Source organism: Podarcis cretensis (genome assembly GCF_951804945.1).
Source record: "Podarcis cretensis genome assembly, chromosome: 9".
NCBI classification, from domain to species: Eukaryota; Metazoa; Chordata; class Lepidosauria; order Squamata; family Lacertidae; genus Podarcis; species Podarcis cretensis.
The window spans coordinates 55,202,813-55,218,672 of NC_137178.1; the positions used below are offsets into that span (position 1 = coordinate 55,202,813).

Sequence of the window (15,860 nt, forward strand, 5' to 3'; positions counted from 1 at the left end):
CCAGCACTGACCTCCAACCATGGGGGAGGGCCCCAAGGAGGGTTTGGGTGATCTTCCCCACTCTGTGCCATGCTAATATCTGCAGTGGCAGGAGCAGCACCTTCTCCCCACAGCCTGAGTCAGCACAGGGCTGCCTTCACTTGCTTGCCCATGTGTGGTCCATGTAGCCACCAGGGCATCTGACTGCTCACCTGTCATTTCCCTTGGTGGTTATTTCTGCCTCTGCCCCATCACTCGATGGCCCTTGTGGTCTCTTCCAACTCTATGATTCTGTCTCAGGTGTGGCAGGGAGAATCTGGGCCCAGCAAGACTGCCCAGAGACAGCACACAAGCAAGCAAGGAGGAACCCTTGAAGGAGCAGCCACCTCACCCTCTGAATTGCATCTCCCCCTCTTTCACTGAGCAGTGCAGCAAGGAAGATTGTAGTTTCTAATACTGAATTTACAAAAAAGGTTTGAAAACCTAAATAGCAAGTTTTAAACAAAGCTCAACTTGAAGAAAGCAAAGCAGAATAATAAAGGGTTAAGGACTCAACTGTGAAAATTCTAGTGCTGCTTTTACAAAAATGGTTTAAAAACCTAAGTGGCACAAGTTCAAAGAAAGGAATACAAGATAAACCTTTTTTGTAAATTCAGTATTAGAAACTGTACTTTTGAGTCCTCAATACTCTATTACTGCGCTTTGCTTTATCTAGGTCGAGCTAGGGTTATAATACGCCAGAAATTTTTGGGATTCTACCCCTGTTTGAATTTTGGTCATTTAAAATTTATGATTTTTCTATTTCCTTCTGAGGAAACTGAATAGTTCAGTGAAACGAGGTTTGTAGCCGGCATCCCATTAAGGCTTTGTTCTATTTTAGGTTTTTCTAATTTTTTCCTTCAGCTTTTTGATTTTTATTATTTAGTTGATTTCCACAAGATAATATTTATAGTCGATTACTTCTCGTTAAGGGACACGGGTGGCGCTGTGGGTAAAACCTCAGCGCCTAGGACTTGCCGATCGTCAGGTCGGCGGTTCGAATCCCCGCGGCGGGGTGTGCTCCCGCTGCTCGGTCCCAGCGCCTGCCAACCTAGCAGTTCGAAAGCACCCCCGGGTACAAGTAGATAAATAGGGACCGCTTACCAGCGGGAAGGTAAACGGTGTTCCGTGTGCTGTGCTGGCTTGCCAGATGCAGCTTGTCACGCTGGCCACGTGACCCGGAAGTGTCTGCGGACAGCGCTGGCTCTCAGCCTATAGAGTGAGATGGGCGCGCAACCCCAGAGTCGGACACGACTGGCCCGTACGGGCAGGGGTACCTTTACCTTTACCTTTACTTCTCATTTCAGGGATTTTCACGGTATTTCATTTGTTTTGTGCAATTCCTTGGTTTTCAAACAGCTTCGTTCTCGAACGTTTTGGCTCCCGAACATCACAAACCCAGAAGTGACTGTTCTAGTTTGCAAACTATTTTTGGAAGCCAAATATCCGACGGGGCTCCCGATTGATTGCAGGAGCTTTCTGAAGCCAATCAGAAGCCGTGCTTTGGTTTCCAAAGGCTTTAAAAGTCTAACGGACTTCCAGAATGGATTCCGTTTGACTTCCAAGGTACGACTGTTCTAACGTCTGCCTTTGTCCTCAGCAGGGAAGGACTGGGCCTCACGGGGGCTGTGACTGTCTCTACTCCCTTCTCTGGCCTCTGTCTCAAGGCGACGCAGAGGACTGGACAGCAAAACTGACCATAAAGCATAGGCATATTTGAGAGGGCACCCACTCCTCCCTCCTCTCCTCTCTCAGCAGCCTTCCAGAATAGTTTGGGATCAGGACCGTCGTCTGAAAGGATGTGCGAGTCTATACTTGCCATTCTCCTTTCGTAACCTCGAGATGAACTTTTTGGGTGGAATCACTCCAACTTTCTTCTTCTGCGTGGCAATACTGTGGAAAAGGTCCGCAAGGCAAGTCAGGAGGTTTTCCTTCTTTTTCTGCTGGGCCTTGTAGGATAGCACATTTTCCCGAAAGGGCCGGCAGAAATACAGGGCTTGCAGGACGGAGTTGCAGTAGCACGTGTTTCCAAACTACAAAATATAAGTGGGGACGGGAGAGAGTGGATCATGAAGTGCAGCTTAGTGCAACACCCAATATCCTATTTCCCTTGCCTCGGTATTTCCTCCTCTCGGTAGAAGAGGAGAAATCTATAACTGTAGATTGAATGTAGGTCAACGGGTCTGTGTGTGGAGCTTCAAAGTATTACTCTTTAGCTAGGAATAAAAATTACGTAATGCTAAAACAGGTTTCTTCAGATTTGTTCTGGTGGCAGGCGTACCATAGTTTTAAAAACAGTGGGCACCTTCAGACTTGGTGCTTTTTTGTGGGTTCACAGTAAGTCTGCAACTTATGCAGGGGTTACACTCCGGGGGTTGTGCCTAAAGCCAAAATCATGTGTAGTCAAAACCCATTAAGTTCAATGACAGGCGGGACTGCCAAACTCAATATTCCTGGAATGTTGTTGTTGTTGTTAGAATATAAAAAATACGATAAAACATCAAAATACGATAAAACATTAAAAACTTCCCTAAACAGGGCTGCCTTCAGATGTCTTCTAAAGTCAGATAGTTGTTGTTTTCCTTGACATCTGATGGGAGGGCGTTCTACAGGGCAGGCGCCACTACCAAGAAGGCCCTCTGCCTGGTTCCCTGCAACCTCACTTCTCACAGTAAGGGAATCACCAGAAGGCCCTCGGAGCCTGCTATAATCATCATCACTATTATTATTAGCCATGCACGTAAAGCTGAATGTGCACAAGTTAAATGCATGTAAGTTGCAGGCTTTCTGTATTCTGCAACACATAATTGATATAGTAATAGTGCATTAGTGCCAGGTTTTTACTGGACCATCCACACATCATTCTGCTTCATAGCTGTTTCACAATGCTCTTCCAGTATTACTATATTACTAGATTTCACTATATTTCATTACAGCACAACAGGACACCCACCACCTCTCTTGGAACACTTGTGGAATAAAATGTTACAGGGTTTCAGCAGGAAGCTACAGGACACGCACTGACTGGAAATGAAGTGGCACGTCCATTCCAATGTTTTTCCAGGTGCAAACAGCATTGAAAGTACCATTGCATAAAACTGTCCCATTTCCATCACTAGCATAAATAAAGGAATAATAAAAGGCACACCCGGAGGGGCCAGTGTTACTATTCTAGAAGTTCCCAAAATAAGTATTCAAAGCACTCATCAAAATAACTTTTGTCTGTGTCCCAGAGAGCCCTTTACCATGCATGACCTACACCTGAATATATATATGTATTTTTAAAACCTATTATGATACGGCATAAATGCATGCTTCACATGCAGAACTCGCTTCCTTCTTCAAAAAAGGGTGGCTGGACCTTTACAAATTCTATTTTACTTAAAGTATGGTCAACATGGTAAAAAGTGGGCTAGTTCTTATGATGTACTGGCTCAACACAGAGAGAGGCACATGTAGTTTCTCCTTCCTGCGCACCTGCCATACTATCCATACCTGTGCGCTTGGGGGCAGATCATCTGATCAGTGACCACAAATCAGGGGGAATCACGTGAAAGAACGTCCTGATCTATTGTACACAGAACACATGGATGCATCTGCCCACACCTGTGTCCTATCCTGACCTCAAGCAGAAGCCCACGGGCCGGAATGTAGTCCACAACGCAGTGTAGAATTACTGACCACTGGAAAACTTCAAGTGAGCAACTTACCTCCAACAAGCCTAAAGCTGGATGGAGGGTTTTTATCCTTCTTGGGAAATATTACTCTTTGCATGTTCTGCCCCTTCCTGGTCATGTAGATTGATCATGCATTTGATTGATAGGATTTATAAACTGCCCTTCCTCTCTAAGGAGCCCAAAGCAGCAAATACATCCACATTAAAAAAAATAAAAAATTCCAAAAGCAGTTAAAACATTGTAAAATTACAAATAAATTTTCATACAGTGATGTCAGGGTCGCCAGGAAAAGTATTCTGCAGCCACCAAATGCCTAGGTTAGCAAGAAGGTTTCAGATTCCTCCTGAAAGCTAATAATGATGCAGACAGTTACACCTCACTAAGGAGGGCATCCCACAAATGAGGAACCACCACTGAAAAGGCCCTGTCACAGGTCACCAACAACAACCAGGCAGCCCCAGGCATGGAGAATATACCATTCACATCAGGCTGCACCCAGGTTGCCTTTAGACCTACTGAATTAGTCAATCTGGTCCAACAGCGCTCCTCTTATGTTCTTCTCCTGGTGTTCTACCAGTGCTGCAGAAGCTACATATTCTCTCGACCTGTTCCTCCCATAGCCCTTTCCACTGCTGTGGGGCAGCATGGGAGTCTAACCCAGCAGGTGGGGTGGTGGAGAGGGGTGTAGCAAAATGGAGGACACATCTCTACTTCTAGACAGTACTCTGAGGTGCGACAGGGCAAGTCATAAAATATGTTTTCGGAAACTGACACCGCAGTAGTAATACTTACATTGACCAGTCCAAAGTAGTGTTCATTGATTGGAAATTGCTCTGGCCCAATGTCTTTTTCCAGAGCAGAGGCATTGGTGCCCTAGGGAAAAGGAAACAGCCAGTTATTTTAGTTCCAGGTTAAAATATGACACAAGTCTCGAGAAATATCCTGAAAGGTTAGGTTACTTCCTGCTGCCCTCCCCCAAAGCTGTGCCAAATGGATTGTCTGAAGTGTTTTAGACATTTCCGAATACTTACGGCCCAAGCGCTGCTCAGCCAATGACATGAGGCTGCCATGAACTCTGTGAAAACCCAACATCCCATTGAAAATGCTTGTTAAGAGAAAAGGGCTGTTATCCAGCATGCCAAGAAGAATAAGCAAGCCCCATTGATTTTAAATTGGAAACAGAGCACAGGATCCATTCTTTCCAACACATGACATGGGAATGGATTGCCAAAGAAATCTCTCACTCCACATCCATTAACCTGTCATCATCTGGTTCCCAGACAGAGCAATATACAAAAATAAACAGGCCTTCCCCAGGGCTTTTTCGATGTTATTTGATTTTATCCATTTCTGCAATGTAATCTAACATTTCCTTATCAGCCCTTCTATTTGCCTGATTTGTAGGGGTTGGGAGAGAGGAACCAGAGCAATGTTTTCTCTCTCGCTTGGATGAATGCAAGCGACTCTGATTTTTCCCCAGCAAAATAAATGCTTTCAGAGAGCTGGAACGGCTGAATGAAAATCAGAAGAGATAATTGCGGAGAGCTTGTAGGCTTGAAATGTAAATCAACTTGCTTGCAGTTGGCAGCCAGTAATAAAAGTCATAAGCATTTGGGTTTGGTTCTTTTTTAAAGTTTCATGTGCCGGAACACTTTCCCTATTTTTGAACCTTAGGCTGCAGATGTTTTTGCATATCCCGTCCCAGCCGTTCCCACTGAAAACAAAGGGCTGTATTGAATTTCGTCAGGCACACAGAACATCTCAGTTCCCCAAGACACCTGAGCCTTTCTTGAAGAGGGCAAAGGAAAGGCAGACAATGCATTGTGGGTGACTCCAGTTGCCCAGGAGCTGAGCTACTATGAATCTGTATTTCAAATTGTATCACAGGGAGGATCAGGTGAAAGGGTTTTTTTTATCCAACCCATCCATCATGCTGCCATCAGCCCTGAAAAAGGAAAAGCATTCCCAGAGTCCAAGTGACCTAACTTTCTATTGCTGCAAAGTGTACCAGGATTACTGATTTTGAAAGTGTTGATCTATGACACAAAACTACGGGAGGGAAGAGATTAAATCGCCTTCCCTAAACACACCATGGTCAGGCAACCTGGCAGCTTAAAGAATAAAGGACATGCATATAGAATGATTATACCCATTTAGGATTACGTGTAGTTTGATCTCTATACATAGGGATGGTCCTGAAGACTTCAGAAGGAGAAATCGTAGCTCAGGTGCAGAGCAACAAAACTTCATACAAAATTGTATTTGTCATTTTGCCAGCTGTACTGGCTTCCTGTTATTTCTTGCACCAAATTTATGGTGTTGTTGGTACCCTATAAAGTTCTTTGTGATCTAGATTCCTGTGTCCTTTACCAAGTGTCTATCAGCACTGGAAATGTTTCTTTTTATGCAAGAGGGCATGAAAGTATAGGATGCTCCATGCACAGGCCTCGTGGCTGCTATGTGTATGACTGGTTTCACTAGCTTGTAAACCATCTGACAGATTTATGTCTTAAAATAAACCATTTCACAGAGGCCCTCTTCTCTCACTGATGTCATTTGCTAACTTGCTAAATACAAAGATGTAGGTCAGGTCCTTTTCTCCCACTTTTGTGATCTCTCTTACAATTGTGAGTGGCTGCTTTTCTTCCCCTGCAGCTACTTGTCATTCTATTCCCTTGTTGAGGTTTACATTGTCAGTTTCTATTTATGAAGTTTTCATATTCTTTTTCTCTCTGTCGCTCTGTCTCTCTCTCTCTCTAACACACACACAGTTTGTGTACACATGCCTACACTCATTCTCCAGCAGTTTATTCATTAGTCATGTGTTTTCAAAATTTATTTCTTTGGCTGACTGACATCCAATGGGCTTTTAAAATGGGTTGGGGAAGGGGGTTATTGGGTTTTTGTTTTTATTATGTTTTTATTATGTACTTTTATTATGTACTTTACAGTGGCACCTCAGGTTACATACGCTTCAGGTTACAGACTCTGCTAACCCAGAAATAGTGCTTCAGGTTAAGAACTTTGCTTTAGGATGAGAACAGAAATTGTGCAGCAGCGGTGCGGTGGCAACAGGAGGCCCCATTAGCTAAAGTGGTGCTTCAGGTTAAGAACAGTTTCAGGTTAAGAACGGACCTCTGGAACGAATTAAGTACTTGAGACCTGCAGGGCAGGGCAGTATACAAATTTAATAAATAATAATAATAATAATTGCAGTGTAGATGTATAGTGCAAGGAATCGATTTATTTTTTCCTCCTCTACTGCTTCTGAACAGGCTTGCTATTTCCAGACCTATAGACTGCACCTATAACTCTGTCCTTGGTGCTCAAGTATGTACTGTAGTCCACCCATTTAGTTTCTTTTTCTACAAAAACTAGCATCCTGCTTGCTGCCAAACATGGGATGTTTGAGCAGCTGCTAGGATCTGCCACTGTCAACCCTGTAACTGCAAAATTCTAAAAGTTTCAAAGATGGGGTCTTAATAATAATAATAATAATAATAATAATAATAATAATGCCCAGAAGTATACAACACAGAATCACAATCATTGGAGGGATTTATTCAAGTCACAGATTCTCATTGCAGGGATTGACAAGCATTGGAAACAAATTGGCATCTCAAGTTGCTATAATCTGTGCGACAGCATCAGGAGCTATTATGACATGTTGAAATTTGGCACCAAACTCAAAACAGATAATTTTAGCTATTGTTCAGAATTCCAGGGAGGAATGAAGTGTGGGAAGAAAAGCCAGATTACTGCAGGTGGAGAAGATTATATATGGCAGCAATCACTCTCTTTCCTTTCCTTTTCTCTCTCCCTCTCTCTCTTTCTCTCCCTCTGCAGCTGAACTGCAGCAACCGCTTAACTTAAAGAGTCTGAAGCTGCTGAACTGGAAGATTATGAGTGATGCAGAGAAATGTGCTGCAGAGGATTTGGGGGGAAAGTGACAACACATCACAAGAACATCAGAAAAGCCCTGCGGGATCATAGAATTGCAGAGTTGGACGGGACCCCGAGGGTAATCTAGTCCAACCCCAAAAAGCACATCTAGTCCAGAATCCCACAGTGGCCAAAAGGGCAATAGCTCTCTCCCACTGTTGCTCCCAGTTGTTCCCATCAGCTGGTATCCAGTGGCATGCAGCCTCCAAACTCAAAGGTTCCATATAACTATCATGCAGGGCCAACCCTACCATTAGGCAGAATAAGGTGGCTGCCTCAGGTGGCAGATTCTGGAAGGCAGAGGACAGTGATAGGATTTTGGAAGGTAGAGCAGGCCTGCCCTTTGTCCCCTAAGCTCACCTACCGTCCTCAGGTGCAGTGGAAGACATTGGCGCATTGCTTTTATCAAACTTAGACTGCATGCACACCATACATTTAAAATGCTCCCTACCCACAAAGAAACTTCCTAGGAACTGTAGTTTAAGGGTACTAGGAATTACAGATCCCTGAGGGGTGAACTACAGTTTCCAGGATAAATGGATGGTGTCTACACATTGTCTCTCAAGACAGATGGATGCCAACAGCACACCCTAAAATTCAATTGTCAGACTGATCAGTTTCTGCACATAGAATGAGCAGGGACAGAACCATGTCCTCCATCATGACTAGAAACCGTGGAAAGAGATTCCACAATTGCCACCTAACTGCTTATTGGTTTTCCTTCTGGAAAGTTTGCAGACAAAGCTTATGTGAGTTTGGACTAATCTACACTGGTCAATTAAAACATTAAAATGTGTTATAAAAGAGGGTGCGGTAGAGAAATTGCATTGAGAGCTATATTATGGGGGGGGTAGCGTTGTTGTTTTTCAAATCAGTGTATATCCAGCCTTTGAGAATGTGAACAAACACATCACGCACAGAAAATCTATTGCTCCAGCTGCTGCCCCACATATCACTGATATTGTTTTGGAAAGTCAGGGCTAGCCCCATCTATCTGGCGAAACCAGAATACTTGTCACAAGAAGCAATTCCTTAGTGGCTGGAGTCCCACAACCAGCAACAATGAGACAAGCAAAACCAGGGCACTGGAAAGGGGAGCAGCTAGCAACACAGCAAGATATAAAAAGAGGAACAGCACCAATGAAAGAGTGAAACTCATCAAGGATCACCGAAGGACCACAGATAAAAAGAGGGAGCAGAACTCCCGTCAGGCTGTGAGATGGAAGTGACACTGTTGAAATCCTCCTTCAACATAACAAACCTCTCTGCCAAAACCAGTCGCTGTTCTTCTAGCATTCTCAAGGAGCCCATATAAATGGAACTACACCAAACGTACAAAAGTAAAATTGAACTTTGCCACACCCTCAATGTGGCCAATTTCCATAGCATGCTGGTCAGAGCGCTAGCATGCTAACTCTTCCTCAAGCTGGAAACATTTTCATGGAGTTATCACTTGACCTAGCCACAGGATTCAAAGATATCAAATGTACCGTATTTTTTGCTCTATAAGACTCACTTTTTCCCTCCTAAAAAGTAAGGGGAAATGTGTGCGTCTTATGGAGCGAATGCAGGCTGCGCAGCTATCCCAGAAGCCAGAACAGCAAGAGGGATCGGTGCTTTCACTGCGCAGCGATCCCTCTTGCTGTTCTGGCTTCTGAGATTCAGAATATATTTTTTCCTTGGTTTCCTACTCCAAAAACTAGGTGCGTCTTATGGTCTGGTGTGGCTTATAGAGCGAAAAATACGGTAAATACAACTAAGTTTGATGACTTGAGTATTTCTAAAGCTGGCACCAAACACCAGGTCTGGCTGCTGTATTTGGGAGAGGCCTATCTTCGTCCTTTTTCTTTTCCCAACTATTTCAAAATCTGGACTCCCAAAGGAACCTAGAATGAATTTAAATGGCTCAGGCCTTCCCTGACTCCTTTACCCATCTGGTGACATCTTGGTGCATGCAATGAGACCAGAGGCCTCCCCATATATTATGCACATCTTAGCCTGGCTCTCCCTACTTTGCTGCTGCATCACATCCCAAAACTCCTGTTGTGCATCCTTCCTCTTTCCAGTTAGTGCAACACTGTGAGTCCTATGTGCTGTTGGGTTTCCTAGTTGGTGGATAAATTGACATGTCCCTGGGTCACAGGAGGAACAATTTTTTCTCTCTTTCTTTTTTTAGCCTTTCAGCTTTGTATTTTAAAAAATCCCCAAAGCCCTCACGACCTTGCCATCTAATTTTGTAATGATCCATCTAGTTCTGAGCCCAGGCACAAAATGCTGTTGCTTTGACTCAGGTTGCAAGTCTAGGCTTTAAAGTTGCATTTCTGAGCCGTGTGTGTGTGTGTGTTGGCACTTTCTCTGGGAAAACCCATATTTTACTGCTGAATCAGAGCAAACAACAACCAGGTTTTCTGTGAATTGCCATTTGCTGTGATTCAGCAGTAAAAGACAGGTTTTCCCAGAGACAACAAAACTGCTCAGACACGAAGCTCTCACAGACCTGTGCCTGGAAAGCATGGTGCGAAAGAAACTCTGGATGAGCCCCAATATCCTTGACATGAAGGATCCTTTCTTTTTGGTGGTGGCAGACCTCCTTTCTACTTAATATGCTGGAAAATAGATTTATTTATTTACTTGTCGGAATTACAAGCTTCATCCTTATATCCCCACAAGAGTCCGAATAAATTCTGCCATTTCAGGAGTGGTCTAAATGCTCTCCATCATGAGGATTCGCTCTTGTAAAAATGATCATCTTCAGGCAACCAATGGTAACTAAACAAGGAACCTTCTGGTTGCTCTGACAAACCAAATTCGATATGTCTAATTCCCCAGCGTTAATTCTCAATTTACAGTATTCATTTCAGGTGCACATGATAACATAATGTTTCCAAGTGAAACAAAACAAAAATCAATAGGAGAGTCCAGGATTTTTTCCTCCCAGTCAAAACATGGTTTCTTAAATAGTGTCGCTTATTCCAGGAATTCTCAAGCTTTTAAGCTGGGTATGCCTGGGGACCTCAGCACAGTTCTCTGTACGGCTGTTTCTGGCAATGAAGGCAACTGAGAAAACTCATTTCAACAAAATATTGGCAAGAAAGAGGAGTGAATAGTGCTCATGACTCTCAAACAGCCTTGCAAGTGACCCCAGGAAGGTCAAGACCCCACAGGCTGAGAGGTGCATTATGTTATAGGAAGGCTCCATTGTCCACCACTGATGAACGGCGCATACGACATCATCAGCAAGGGACATGCAGGCTCACCGCAAGGAGGGAAGATAGTGACTGAATCTAGCTGCTCTTGCAAGAACCTGAAAATAAGGAGGGATATACCGTAAACTAAAACAGAAATATGTTCTGAGGAATGGCTTCAGATATTGTACTTGGATACTTCCTTTTATTCTTAATATTTTTATTTATTAAATTTCCATACCGCCCTTCCTCCAACAATCACAGGGTGGTTTGCAATATACAAACACAAAAATACGAAACATAGGAACAAAAACAGTACACTCCAGTTTCAAATGCCACAGTCAAAGCCAATTTCCCTACCTCTCCTTAAATACAAATTAATGAAGCAAACATTTTGACTAAACATTTTGCTGCCCTAAACAGGCAATCAAAAGTCCCAGCAGTCAGATTTGGCTCCCGGCATTATTTTTGTTTTTTATATAATTTTATTTTAATTTTTATCCCAGGGATGGAGAAAACACAGATCCTTGGGACTTTCTCCAGGCCACAAATCCTCTTGAATCAAGCCCTGCACCAGTCTTCCTTCAGTGCTTCTGCCTGTCTGGAATATGTCCCTGAACTCTGAGAAATCCTATTGCTTGTCTGGATGGAGGGCAGTGAGGGATGTGGCATACTGTACAAATATAAAAGCCATCGCTCTGCCCCATTTAGTCTCTGTTCCAACTCATCAAAGCCCATTGTTCTGTTGCGACACACGCAGAGCAGTAGCAAAGCCTTCTCTCATGTCTGGGATGTTGTTGTTGTTGTTTTGCTTTGTTTGTGGCAGGGGGGCAGTAGAGCCATGGAGCTTTTTGTAATTGAGGCTGAAAGTGAGGATGGGGGGACAAGAGCTTCCATGGGACCCAAACAGGCAGGCCTGATTTTTGTTTGCCCCCAACAAAGAAATCCCAAGAATGTTTTTGCACTGTGAGGAATTTCTCTGTGCCCCCCTACTGTTTCAAGGCAGCTTCCTACCGCTTCAAAGGAAGAAAGGAGTCTCTGTTATTGCTCTTCCAACTACAGAATCATCAAACGGCACATGAAGGGAAGCAAAAAAAAAAAAAACCACCCATGTTATGCTGACTGCCTTTTCACAAACACAGAAAAGAATGGTTAAATGGGGGAAATCATTCAAACATGTAATTCTCCAGACGCATTTTACAGCTCTAGGAAGGCTGCACTGTGGACATTTGCTGAACATGCAGATGGGCTCATGGGCGTAGCCATGGGGGGCACAGGGGGCAGCTGCCCCCTCCAATTCAAGTAAAACAATAGAAATACTTAACTCACTGGCAAATCATGTGGGATCTGCCTGCCCCACAAAAAAGTCCTGGCTACGCTCAGGGATAGGCTGTGAAACATACCCAAAACCCATTTCAGGACTAGGTACTGGATAAAAAGCTTGCATATCCCCAAGCAGTTTCTCACACACTTCAGTAGACAGAGCCCCTGCTCAGAATTGTAGAGTTGGAAGGGGCCACGTGGATTCAACCCACATTGCTATGTGAAAAGGTAAAGGGACCCCTGACCGTTAAGTCCAGTTGCGGACGACTCTGGGGTTGCGGCGCTCATCTCTCTCTATAGGCCAAGGCGGCGTTTGTCCGCAGACAGCTTCTGGATCATGCGGCCAGCATGACTAAGCCGCTTTTGGCAAACCAGAGCAGCGCACGGAAACGCCATTTACCTTCCAGCTGGAGCGGTACCTATTTATCTACTTGCACTTTGATGTGCTTTTGAACTGTTAGGTTGGCAGGAGCTGGGACTGAGCAACGGGAGCTCACCCCGTTGTGGGGATTCTAACCGCTAACCTTCTGATCGGCAAGCCCTAGGCTCTGTGGTTTAGATCACAGCACCAATTACTGTTGTTGCAAAGATCACTTTGCTTACCTACAGCTTTACACAGAATTGTCACAAACTGCATTTTTTTTTTTATTTATTTTTTTTGGCCATTTGGACACATAAGTTTACAAATTTTCTCTATATATATTTATACATGTATGGAATTACCCTTTTAAGGGCGAGCTTGTTGATGTTTATTGCTATTTTAATTTTATTGTATTTTCATATGCTGTAATCCACCCTGGAACCTTCAGATGAAAGGAGGGTAATATAATAAAATGTCAACAATAACACACACACACAACACCAGTCAACTGAGGATAACACTTCATGTATCTGGTAATGCAGACTCTAGCTAGTACATGAACTGTAATGCTCTAATAAATATGTTACAATGAAATCCTATACATGTCTACTCGAAGGGAAAGGGTTATTGAGTACAGTGGGACTTATCCCAAGCAAGCTTACGGTATATAGGATTTCAGCTTTAGGAATTAACTTTGGAGTACTTTTAGTCTTGGAGGTGCTGCAAGCCTCTGTTGTTGAAAGGTAGATTTTGGCCACTAAGGAGAAGGGCAGAACGTTTATTATCGTCGTTCTATTTCCCAAATCACATTTTTTTGGTATATGTTTATGCAACCGTGAGTCACTTAACTGTCAAAATAAGAAAGTAAATTGGTCCTTCTAGGCAAGTGGTGTGTGTGTGTGTGTGTGTGTGTGTGTGTGTGTTGTGCGAGTCTCAGAACCTGTCCTACTACTGCATCTTGAGTATCTTCCAAATTAAAGGCAAGGAAACCAGACAAGCTTACTGCTTAACAGCACACACAAGTTCTGTCACAAAAGGAAGAAACCAAAGCAGAAATGAAATACAGGCTGCTCCAAGGCCCACATTTTCAGAACCCCTTTTGACTTCAGTGAGCAAGCAATGAAGGAATCAGCTTGAGGACTTCCTGTTATAAGCATGTGTTCTGACCACAAGGCTGGTCCATCATATTTTGTGATGTGCTCTCATATGATATTATTATTATATATACCAAAGATCCCATGGCAGTTCACAGCAAAAAAATACAGAATAAAACCATAAAGTACATAATAAGTACAAGAACAAAACCAACCCATAACAACCCCAACATATTTTAAAGGCCATAGACTGTTCATCAGCCAAAGGCGTGGTTGAAGAGGAACATTTTTGCCTGGTGCCTAAAGATGTATAATAAAGGTGCCAAATGAACGTCCCAGGGGAGAGCATTCCACAAATGAGGAGGTGGTCCTTGAGCAGTTCAAGGCTGTATCAGTCAAAACCAACACTGTGAATTGGGCCTGGAAACTAACTGACAGCCAGTGTAGTCGGGCCAGGATTGGTGTAATATTCACACACCATCTTGCTTCGGTGAGCAACCTGGCTGCCGAATTCTGCACCAGGTGAAGTTTCCGAACCATCTTCAGAGGCAGCCCCACATCTAACACATTGCAGTAATCTAACCTAGAGGTTATCAGAGCATAGACGACTGAGGTTAGGCTATCCCTGTCCAGACAGGGGCACAGCTGGGCCACCAGCCAAAGTTGATGGAAGGCACTCCACGCCACTGAGGCCGCCTGAGCCTCAAGCAACAGCAAAGGATCCAGGAGGACCCCCAAACTATGCACCCACTCCTTCAGAGAGTGTAACCCCATCAATAGCAGGCAACCTCCCATTCATGCAGTCATGGGAATCGCCCACTAACAGTGCCTCAGTTGGCTCTCATCCAGTCCATTACCGAGGCAAGGCAATGTTCCAACACATCCATGCCATAGCTGTAGATGTAAAGGAGAAGTAGATCTGTGTGTCATCAGCAGATTGCTGACCATGTGCTCCAAAACTCCAGATAACCCCACTCAGAGGTCTCATGTTGATAGCGGATAAATTGAGCAGAGCTTTTTTTTGGCCCAGAACTCACTAGAATTCAGTTCCGGCATCTCTCAGTTGAGTGTCATTGCCATTATAAGAGAACAAGGGAAGTATTCATGGTGAGTTCTGGCACCTCTTTTTGTAGCAAAACAGCACTGGCCCGGAGGAACCACACAATGAGGGTTCCACAGGGCCGAAGAACGTTCCCCAAGCATCAACCTCTGGAAACAGCCATCCAAGTGGGACTGGAACCACTGCAAAGGGGTGCCACCCACTCAAACTCCAGAAGGAAAGCATGGGCAATGGTACTGAAAGCCAGTAAGAGGTCAAGGAGAATTAACAAGGACACATTTCTCCTGTCTCTCTCTCCTGACAAGAGCTCATCATACAGGGCGACCAAAGCAGTTTCAGTGCCAAAACCGGGCCTAAGTCCCAACAGAAATGAATCTAGAAAATCGGTTTCCTCCAAGAGTGCCTGGATCTCATCTGTGACCACCTGCTCAAGAACCTTGCCCAAGAAGGGGGGATTAGCAACTGACGGTAGGTAGTTACTTATATTTTCTGAGAGCAGGGAGGGTTTCTTAAGGAGTGGTTTTTACCACTAACTCTTTCCCTAGCTATTGATGCCCTCCAGTCTAAGCATGTACACACTGGTACAGCAAGTAAGATCTAGGTAGTTGTTTTTCACACAATCTGTTACCTACAGACACACAAGGAGATGACTCACTGGACCTAGTGACTTTTCACCCTTTGCAGGGAGGGGACTTGCCCACACCCTGCAAAATATTGCAATTCATTAAAGAGCTACTACTATACAAGTTTTCCAGCAACTAGTTTGCATTGTCTCTCCTCCACCCTTCAGATAAATAACACTTTTTTATCACCTAGCTTCCAATTTACAAAGGAGAAATATGTTTGGAAAATGTTGACACATTCGGTCAATAAGTTGAATGCAAAAACCTCCTGGTTAACTAAATTTCTAAGCGAAGAAGAGCAAAACTGATCAAAGCTCTGCATCTAACTCCTGATTTATTCATTTCACTCAAAAGAGAGGCAGGTTGAAGGCCACATCTCTTAGCTCGGCTTATGCACAGAAGCTTAAACAACTCTTATTTGGACCAGTTCCTTTTGGAGCACATGCTTCCTTGAGAGACCAGCACTGCCCAGACGGAAATCACATGTTCATGTTTGAACCTGCCCAACATGTTTGCACGCTGAAAAAAACAATTCCTCCCTTGTTTCCAAAACCCAGTTATTCAGATCCCTGGCTCA

General features: G+C 43.9%; 1 protein-coding gene and 1 long non-coding RNA gene across 2 annotated transcripts in view; one reads left to right on the top strand and one right to left on the bottom strand.

Moving 5' to 3' along the window:
- LOC307223769 overlaps positions 1–15,860 on the top strand; it is a 301,182-nt gene that overhangs the window by 264,495 nt on the left and 20,827 nt on the right. The gene's annotated exons all lie outside the window — the stretch shown is intronic.
- Positions 1–15,860, bottom strand: part of USP46 (ubiquitin specific peptidase 46) — a 31,464-nt gene that overhangs the window by 14,433 nt on the left and 1,171 nt on the right. The window contains exons 2-3 of the mRNA XM_079990058.1: positions 4,488–4,568; positions 1,838–2,051 (exon numbers count right to left, since the gene is read on the bottom strand). Of these exons, the coding sequence (XP_079846184.1) occupies positions 1,838–2,051; positions 4,488–4,568 (295 nt within the window). The remainder of the gene's footprint in view (positions 1–1,837; positions 2,052–4,487; positions 4,569–15,860) is intronic.